Below are 10,344 nucleotides of genomic sequence, written 5' to 3' on the forward strand. Positions count from 1 at the left end.
AAGACACACATTTCCCAACCCTCTTCTCCAGTACAAGAATTTTGGTTTTATTAAAATAATAAATTTTAAAAAACCCTAAAAAAAACCAAAAACCAAAAAACAAAACTGCTAGTGCCTTGCCCTGACTTTGCAGGAAATTGGCAGGTTTACAAATCAAAGGTGCATTATGCTGAGCAGCCTCCTCCCCAGCCATCCATGTACTCCTGCACATCCCCTGGCATAACTCTGAGACAATGGCCAGTGCTATGAACTTCATTGCTGAGCTTCAGGTCTTACCCTACCAAAATCTGCCCAGCTTTTGGGGTAAAAGCTCAACTTCTAGTGCTGCCACCTGCTCCATGGGCAGTTCATCTTCTGGAAACTGCAACAACTCAAGGTGCCATCACCCTGTGCTGCCAATGGGCACTGCTCACACTGGGTGACAGAAGGGACCAGCCCTGCTGGGAAACTGGGCAAATTTGGCCCTAATACCCATCATCCAACAAGGATTAAACAATGACAAAGGGGATGATGGACACAGTGCCATGTTTGAGAGTAACAGACAGGAAGGTGCCTGGTTGCTGCAGCAACAAGGCTGGGAAGATGGGTTTTTCTGCTGGGAAGATGGGTTTTTCTTTCTCTTTTCACCTGCCAATCTTCCCCCCACGTCAGGGCTCTGCTGCTGCAGGAGATGAGCAGTGACATTTACACTCCCACTAACAAGCTGGTTCAGTGATGGGCAGCTCTGCAGGAGAGCATCTGGTGTCACAGAGCTGAGCAGAGAGGAGGGAGTGTCCTCTCAAGCAGACAGAATAATGTGGGACTTTTTGTTTTTATAAGCATTACTGGGGCAGGATCACCCATGCAAACAGCAGGCAGAGGCTCAGTGGGGCACTCAGGGCTTTTGACCCTTCATGTGGGTCAGGTCCAGCAGCTGATGAGAGCACGAGATGTCACTCCTGCCCAAAGAACATCTCTGCATGTCCTGCTGGGAGAGGAAAGGGAGGAAAAGGATATTAAAAAGAGGATGAGCAAGAAGTCAAGCATCACCACAGGAGCAGTGCCACTTCTCAGCCTGCTCGTGGTAGCAGGCTGTGCCATCAGCAGTGCTCCTGCAGCTCAGCTGTCCTCAGTGCCCCAGGAATCTGCCTTTGGCTCCTTGGGAGAAACCTTTCTAGGGGACCAGAAGTGAAACTCATGCTGCTTTTTCCCTCCCTGCATCTTTGCCCACCACTGTGCCTCTCAATGCTTTCCTTTGCCTTCTGGATAAGACAGCATTCAGTTCACTCATATTGTCACAGTAATAATGGGAATAGGAGTAATAAGAGTAATAACAATAACAATAACAATAATATTGCTACTGCAAAGTAAATGCAAGAAAAACATAACAACCTCAAAATGAGTTGTAGTGGTGGCGCAGGAAACTGCTTTGGGTCATCTCCTCTCTCTTACTGGTTGTTTTGCTGCTGGCATGAGAAGGAAAATGGGAATTAAGAACCAGCAGTCTCTCTTGGTTGCCAGACTGCTCTGCCACTGCAGCCAGCTGAGGAGGTGCCTCACTGGACCATGAACCCCAAACTCAGGGTGGAAATAAATATTGTGGCAAATAAACCCTAACATTTGTGTATTCCCAGCCCAACAGAGCCAAGGAAGGCAATTTCCTAAGGATCTATGGCAAAGACTATTGTATGATTGCACTGATCCATTTATTTGGAGGAAAGCCTCAATAGGTTTTCTCTTGCCTACAGTGTCATCCTTTTGCACAAAGCTCGAGTGTTCCTGATACTGTGGAGATTTCCACCCTTCTGTTAAATCATAGAGCAAGTATAGGCTGACAATTATTAGTAACACACAGATAAACAGGCTGCTCCACCTACACCCTTGTCCCCATTCTTCCCTCTGAGCAGACAGCATGTACTAATTTCATTAATTTCATCAAGAAGCCAGGCTAAAAGATTAGGATGCTGAGAAGGGCAGCCCTCTTTTAGTGTGTTTATCCCTCCCTGTAGCAGGAGCAGCTCCTTCAGATTTAGTTTTAAAGGGCAAAGTAACTGATATGTTTTAACACAGTCTCCTCAGAGTAATTGCTCTGCTTCTCTATATCTCCACTAAAGAACTCCCAGCATTTCCCAGTTGATGCCTGAAAGTACACCCAACAATCTGCAGAGAAGACATGACTGAACAAACATACAGCCAAGCCTGGGGGAAAAACTGCGTGAAGGCAGATTAGAAAAGACCAGAGAAATAATCTTTCAAATATTGAAACTGCAGAAATTAAGAGGAGATTTGCAGAAATCTCTCATTACAGAGAACACACAGGAAGCATCAAGATTACAACCTGACCAGTGCATGAAGGTTCTATAAGAGAGAAACCCAACCTTTCCACCAGCACATGGTGACTGTGATGAGTCCCTTGTCAGTGATCAATCAGCAAAGCACAGAAAATGACATCACTTGTGGAGTTTATTCCAGCAACTGAAACTCAGCAGGGATGGCCCATAACAACTTTTGCATCTCTCAGCAGAGGGTTCAGCGTGGAAAGCTGCTCCCCATGGCACCAGAGCCCACAGTGGGAGCTCCAGCTGGGAAGAAGCTTTGCAGCTTGCATGGGCAGTGGGTCAGATGAAAGAGAAATAGAAGAAAAAATATCTTTTCAGCATTCTTGACTGGAACCCAATTTTCTTCTAATAAAAAAAAAAAAAACATTCTCTTCTGTTACAGGAGGTTTTTTAATTGTGAAAATTGAGCTGCTTTCATGCCTTGAGGGCTGAACTTCTTTTGCCATCAAACCCTAATACAGAAAAAGAATCCTTTGCAAAACATACTTGCCTGAAAGACTGTGCCAGTGTCAGGCAGAGTGCCCTGTACTGAAACCTTCCATGTTGATGTTCTAGTTTGGACCCTTTCAATGTCACTCCAAAGTGCTTTCCTGTTTCCTGAACTCCTCCCTTCCCAAAAACTGTGGGTTGCTTTGTGTAAAACCTGCCAAGAAGAGCAAGTGAATCAGCTGTCCTGCAAGGGCAAGGCACAGGCTGTGCCACCCACCAGCCCACGTGTTCATGGAGCAGCAGAGAAGAACAGCAAGAGCTGTGCAGAGCTTTCACCACCACTGCAGACCCTTCTGCAGGCACCCATGTAATCTTTTAACATCTCAAATGAGCCACATGCAATTTTCCTGCCATGTCCACAGAGCAGGGCTGTCAATGCTGCTCAGACTCTGGTGGCCCCAACAGATCTGCACTGAGCTGTTGGGCTGGCCCTGGGGAATCTCTGCTGTCAAACAGGTATTGAGTCAAAACTGCAGAGCAGCAGCAGGTGTGGAGCAGGGGACTCTGTTGGTTCACTGTAGAGAAAGCCTGTCCTGGAAACAGGAGCCTTGCACATGGAGCTGAGCCACGTTTGGGATCCTGCTGCTGCCCACAATATCCTCACATCCCAACTCAACCTGGTTATCGTGGAGGAGAAGGTTTTGAAAACTGCAGGGAATGACATCAGGATTAGATGTAGGAATTTGGTCTCCCTCACAGTGAAATGAGTCTTTCTGAGCCTTGTCTCTTCCCCAGAGAGCCGTGACAATTCATTAGGCAATTGTAAAATCAAAATGTAGCTGCTGACTAAAAGTTGCGGCTCATTAATAGCCCTATTTATTGCCAACCAAATAATTAGCTTAGACATGCATCAGCTGGTCTTGATTGCATATGAAATAACTGCCTTATTACATAGGAATCAAATGAGTTTCTGAGGACAGCTCAGGTGTCACCTCAACTCCGGAATCGAAAAGGAAAAGAAAAAAAAAGAAAGAAAGAAAAGCCCATCCACTTCAATGTGTTGCTCAGCAACAGAATTTGCGGGGGAAACAATCTAGGAATGAAGGAATGAGCATTTCCAAGAGAACAGGTTATTTCAGGCGAGACATCAGGGACAAGCAAATGTCACAGAGGAGGAAAAATTCAAATTTTTTTCCTCCTTTAATCAATAATTCAAACCAGACATTTTGGATAAAACGAGCATTTAAGTTAGCTGATTGAAAAACAGAGATCCCAAACCTTTACCAAGAGTCACATTGCTGAGGAAATGTTTATTTGTTTGTGTGAGGGAAACGTTAGATTTACTAGACACCGAATGAAAAATTTAAAAAATGCTCTTAGAAATGTCACTTGTTCATTTAAAGAGGAAGATGATGTAATGCCAAGTACTGCTATGTTGTGCAGCACCCTTCCCAGAGCAATCCCATGCTGATTTTGTGCTCTCCCTCCCTGTGTGCCCCCCTTTGCCTCCCTTCTGTCTCCTGCAGGACAAGACGAGCGCGCTGAGCCTCAGCAACGTGGCAGGAGTTTTCTACATCCTCATCGGGGGGCTCGGGCTCGCCATGCTGGTTGCCTTAATCGAGTTTTGTTACAAGTCCAGAAGTGAATCCAAGCGGATGAAGGTGGCACCCCATTGCACGGCCTTTCACAGCTCCTCTCTGCTCCTCAGCTGCCTGCAGAGATGGATGCAGCCCAGACCTTGGGTGGAAAGACAAGACATAGGGATAATGAAGTGGTGGTGTCACTCAGCTTGCTAGAAAGGAATAGGGCCATCTGAGGAAGCTGGAAGAGGGTCAGCTGGGCTGTCATGGGGAGCTGATGCAAGATCAGACATGTGGCAGGATGCTAATTCAAAATCCAGACGTAGAGCAAAACCGCAGCACAAGCAGCAATAGAAACACATTGAAATTCCTTAAAATTAATGAAGGAAATGTGTGTGCAGCATGGATGAAGTGTGCTGGGGCTGGTGTGATACAGCCTTTGCTGCAATATGGAAAAATCCCCAAACCCAACAGCAAGATAAAACTGGGGGATAGCAGTAATGATTCACATCCTGTTGTTCCCTTTGCTGGCACCCTGCTGGCACCATTTCCAGGCTGACAACACCAATACATGTTCAGAGCATTGTTGCCCTGGAATGGATGATGTGGGCTCCAAATTCCAGAATTAGGGGTGTTCTTTGAGAGAATTGCTCTCCAATGTCTCCTGTAATGTTGGTTTTTTTTTAACTGCACCCTGTCATGGTCCTGCAGAAGTATATTTCCTACAGCCCAGAAGATCTGTTTCAGCCCTAAATTGTGGTGTGCCTGAATTTCTGAGTGTTTTGTCAAGAGTGGATTAGATTTGAGAACCTTGGAGATAGACATTTGAGAGACTTGGAGATAGATATTTAATGCAGCATCTGTGGAGCAAGTACATTTTAGCAATCCCTTATACAGATACCATGGTGTTCAAGGAGGCAGAGGGATATGTGGCACCTCCCTTGTCTTCCTCATCTTGACGTCTCCTATGAGTATGGAATTTGTTATAGGCATATAAAGTATGCAGTGAGTTTCAAAAAATCCAAATAGGTTTTTATTTCACTGAAACTCACCCAGAATCAAAAGGAAAATAAGCAGCTGCCTCTTTGGGTTTTATGTCGCCATTTCACAGCACGCTGAATGTTTTGTCAGCAATAATAACATTTCTAATGCACTGAAAATGTGCTGTAGCTCTTTTCCCATTGAGGTTCAGGAAATTCTACAGGCAATGAGAGCTACCTTGAGCACAGGGACAAAATAATGTGAGCAAATAGTGTACATGAAACTACAAAGATTAGATTATAATTTGTGCCCACTGTAAACTAAATAAGGCACAAAAGCACGGCAAAAATGTGACAGAATGCAAGAGATGAATAACTGTTCCAGATTTATCTGTTATGGATAGTCCTTCACCTGAATATCCCAGTCAAGAAGTGGTGCCCTTGGAGATAGCTTGAATGCAAAGAAACCAATTTTGCTTTATCTTTTAGTTGAATTGTTCTAAGCAAGTGGCTTCCTTAGATCTCTAAAAGTGAATGTTTTGGATGTATCTGGAACAGGAAGATGGAATTTGGTTTCCTGAATTAGGCTTGCACTTCCTAGTTACCTCAGTCATCACTATAGACAAAAACATAGGCACATGCTCAAGTTCTCACATGAGGAAAGTTAAACATATGTTTGCAGTGAGTCAGAGTCCACCGTGCATAACAGTCCTGGAGTAGCAATAGCATCTCTATGGGGGAAGTGTGTAAAATACTCTGCTCAGATCCAGGATGACTGTTCTTATGTTGTAGAGTTCGAAGAGGTTTTTGGCATATGGCACTGATGCTTTATGCCCCAAAATACTGCTGAAACATTTAATTTTGCATGTAGAAGAGGTGTGAATGAACAGAGCAGATGCAGTGGGGACATGCAGAAAGTGAGAGTCTGAATGGAGACAAGGAAGGGGAGAACAGTAACAGAAAGACAACACTGGTTAATATTGTAATTTCTCCAACATTGCAAAGGACAGGGGGAGACCCCCCCGTCTTTCCTAAAAAGGGTTTTTGTTTAATCCCACAGCAATCAATCAACGAAGCCATACGGACATCAACCCTTCCCAGGCCGGCTGCAGCAGGAGGCAGTGGAGAAAATGGACGTGTGGTCAGCCACGATTTCCCCAAATCCATGCAGACAATCCCATGCATGAGCCACAGCACTGGCATGTCCCTGGGAGCTACAGGATTATAATTGGCCTTTTGACCCATTGCCTGGGTGAGAGCAGGGGCAGCCCAACTCCACCCCTCCAGAGCCAAAAAACATACCCAACACCAACAAGACAAACTATGATGACAGGAGGGACAATTGGATGGATCTTCTCAAGGAAATCAAATCAATTTCCCTTTTTATTTGCAAACAGATCCGCTGGCAGGAGAACAGAAACAGGTCTGTACTGCAATAAGGAGAGTGTAACGGGATTTTACAGACTCGTGAACCATCCCTGATCAAAGAACCACTGGAACACTAATGAGGACTATGCCATTTTGTTTTAACTTGGTTGTTAATAAGTCTTAGTGTGTGCAATATATATATTTTTTCTTACTAATTCCTGTGGTGTCAGGGTAACATCAGCCCTTTCCCCCTTCCCTGCTCAGTCCTTCAATCTGGTTTAGTTTGGGATGCAAACCACAAAGTCTGAGCTACTAACAGCAAGAAAAGAAAAACCGATACGTGGCAAGTTGAACTCGGTGCAGGGTGTCAGCATTGACCTCTTTTGTCCATGGTGATTCTGCCTTGGCTGTTCTGTGGTGAACTCAGGCTGTGCAGCTATCACAGCAAGGCAGACAGAGCTGCCCCCAGCTCTCCCTGCAGCAGGAAGGACTCGATGCAGGAAGAAACCTGAACAAAAACATGAGGCTGTTTTGCAAGGGGTGAAGTCATGGGTGAGTTTGGAAACCCCAGGTAGCGTGAGGACAAAGCAGTAATTCTTCCAGAGGTGATGAGTGGTGGTTGAAGAGGAAAATCACATGCCTGGAGTGGGAGCAGAGGGTCGGTGTAAGATCACAGTCGGCTGCTGAAGAGGGAAAGTAAATGTGGTATTCCCCTCACGTGTGACTCTCCTGCCCAGGTTATTGGGGGCTAAAATAAGCAATTGTGAACCATTCCTTCATTGCTTAGCTTCTGTGTGTGCTCCCTTTCTGGTGGTCACATAAGGGAACCACCTCGGGCTGGGATCAGGCCACCTCCAGACACCCAGCTCTAGACAGCTGCCAATTAACCAATTAACGTGCTACAGCGTGGGGCTGCAACGGGGACACCCCTGCCTCCTGCTCTGAAATCCCTCTATGGCCATTCTTTTCTAACCCAGAGGGACATTTTGTAGGTAGCTGGCCAGAATGGATTCCTGGAAGGAGCTGCTGAAGCAAACCAAGGAGGAGATCCTACAAGAGCTTAACTCAAGCGACCATGACGTTCAGCAGCATCGGTGCTGGTCACACTCCATCTCCCCATCAAGCTGTGGCCTGCCTGGGTACAAAGCCAACCGTAGCAGATTCCCACTCGTATCCTTAGAGAGGGGCAAGCATCCACAAGCCAGGAAAGCAGGCTGCTGACCCCAAACTCAGTGTTGCAGAAACTCCACAGTGCCAGACAGGCAGCTGGGGGTCCAGCCACACGCCCACAGATGGAGGGAGCAAGAATGGTTTTCCAGAACTGCACAAAAGGTTCATTCTGTGAATCTCTGGCATGGACAGACAAATGCTTCCCACCCTGATGGGCTGAGACACCCCAGGGGTGTGACATTCTCAAGTGAAGGATTCCCAGGGGAATTTCTGGGGAGGGAGAAGATCTGTGGGGCAGGGGCCACACTGAGCCCACTTGGCCTGGTCCCATCTCACTGATGGCAAATAAAGTTAAAAAGTTCTCACAGAGTCCAGCAAATGCCTGTCCAGGGACTGAGCTGCTACTGGAGCATTCTGAGCTGCTTTTTCTCATTTTCTTTAGTCTTTTCTCTTTTTTGCAACATAGCAAGAGAGGAGCCGTGAAAGAAGAGAGGCAAGTGAAGAGAAAATGATGCAGGCAAATGACTGGCACGGGTCTATGAGGAGATTTGGAATTAAGGCTGGAAACTGTGTGAATACAAGTTTCCATTAGTGTGTGACTGTGCAGAGCAATGCATTTACCACCTGGAACACCAGCCTGGTCTGAATCATCTGCTCCACTTACCCACCTGTCATACAACAATTTGGAGAGCAGCGAGTCAGAGTCAAGGTCCTAAGCCTGGGCACAGCATGTCTGGTGCCAATGCTTTCCTCTCTCCAGAACTGAGAACATTGTGATCTTCATCTCTCATTGCTGAGCATGAGCTCTGTTATCAACCACTCCAATCACCACTTCAGGGCTCTTTCTGTTGTTTATCATTGTTTTTAACCCGCTTTTCTTAATTTTGACTTCAGTGTAACGCAAGCATAAGTGGAGGCATCCTTATCAGCACAAGCTCCTTTTTCCATGTGCAGAGCCCTCAGATGAGTCTCCTGACCCAGCTCTTGTCGTGTTCCAGGCCAGTGTGGTGGGAACAGGCTACTGGTACCCAGCAGAGCCCCATCCTCCCCAGAACAGGACCCCGTGGCAGCAGGTCACAGCAGTCTCGTGAGCAGCAGCACTGCTAGAACTGGCCACCTGTGACATGAAGATGTGAGATGCAGCTGTCAAAGACTTTTGATCAGTGGAGGGGTTACAAAAAAAAAAAAAAAAAAAAAGTGAATAGGACAAAAGCGTGGAAAATGTAAACTTGTAATATGTATTTTTACTACACTTTTCTTAAAAATAGAGTAATGGTAAAACTCTTAAAGACATTGACATTTTTTCTCAACAGGATTCCATATTTAACAGTTTTGGCTTTCATTAAATTTTGCTCTTTGGTACCTGGATCTTTTATTTAACAGCTATATTTGTTTTAGCTCTCTTTTGTTTTTCTTTCCTTATTTCTTTTATTTATTTTTCTTTTGACAGTACTGCAAAGGATTTTGCTTTATCAAATGCAATGGTGTTTTTCTTTTTACATTCTCTTATTTTCAAGCAATATTTTTATTGGTAATTATTATTTACACACACAAAAAAAAAAAAAAAAAAAAAAAAGGAAATTATCAGCTGGAATTTTAGAACCAAGGATCTATGATCCATTTCTCATACCTGTCCATGCCGTTTTGTGCCAGTGCTGGATGTGTGGAAATGAAAATTATGTTACCCCTCAGGCAATATTACCCAACCTGAATCAAAGGAGATTTCTTTGATTTTTGCTGTGTCTGACTTGTGAACAGCAGCCGAATAAACTGCTTCAGGTTGAAATTGGGAATCTATCTAATATTTACCCAGGAATTCCTATTACACAGGAAACTAAATATTCATTGGGTTCAAAATTAATGATTTTGCTTCATTTGGAGTCTTGTGGGGTTATTTTTTTGAGGAGGGCTATTAGAGGATTTTAGCTTATTTTTACAGAGAGGGAAAACATGGCCAGCTCAGAGAAAACTCAGAACCAGCACTGGTCCAAAAATCCCCACCAGGATCAGCTTTCCTAGGAGCTCCCATGCTGTTTCAGAGGCTTGGACATTTAAGATGCTTCTCAGTTTTCACACAACTGACCTGCTAAGCTCCTCATCCAAAAGCCTGTTGAGGAGGGAAAGGAGGAGGATTTACAGGGTGTTGGACATTCATGCAAATACTGACAGCTACTGAGATAAACTGCACTCATTAATGTCATGCTCTTGTGGAGCACTTGGTGTCACAGGTGTGGAAGGAGTCCCCTCCCCATTTCCTCACTCCCAGTTATCATCTGGGAAAGCTGAGACACAGAAGTGCCTTTACCAGGCATCCCCCAGGGCCAAGGTTAGAGAAACAGGATCTCCAGCATCCACAAGTGATGTTTTACCCCCTGGTAAGTTTTAAATATAGAATCAGCAAGGGACAGAATTAATATGTTTTGAAAGGGGCAGTGACCCCTGAGGCTTCAAAGAACAAGAGATTCCCAAGCACTGGGGCCTGGAGGAGAGGTTTCCCCA

General features: G+C 45.1%; 1 protein-coding gene across 3 annotated transcripts in view; it reads left to right on the forward strand.

Moving 5' to 3' along the window:
* The window catches only part of GRIA1 (glutamate ionotropic receptor AMPA type subunit 1), a 120,151-nt gene extending 110,938 nt beyond the window's left edge, over positions 1–9,213 (forward strand). For 2 of the 3 annotated variants that reach the window (XM_079319810.1, XM_079319809.1), the window contains exons 15-16: positions 4,274–4,408; positions 6,347–9,213. In XM_079319810.1, coding sequence (XP_079175936.1) covers positions 4,274–4,408; positions 6,347–6,535 — 324 coding nt within the window. In that variant the 3' untranslated portion in view covers positions 6,536–9,213. Of the gene's footprint in view, positions 1–4,273; positions 4,409–6,346 lie in introns of those variants that run through there. The other variant, XR_013776109.1, reaches the window with a different exon arrangement.
* Positions 9,214–10,344: the final 1,131 nt, after the last annotated feature.

The sequence above is a fragment of the Erithacus rubecula genome (genome assembly GCF_903797595.1).
Source record: "Erithacus rubecula genome assembly, chromosome: 16".
Lineage (NCBI taxonomy): Eukaryota > Metazoa > Chordata > Aves > Passeriformes > Muscicapidae > Erithacus > Erithacus rubecula.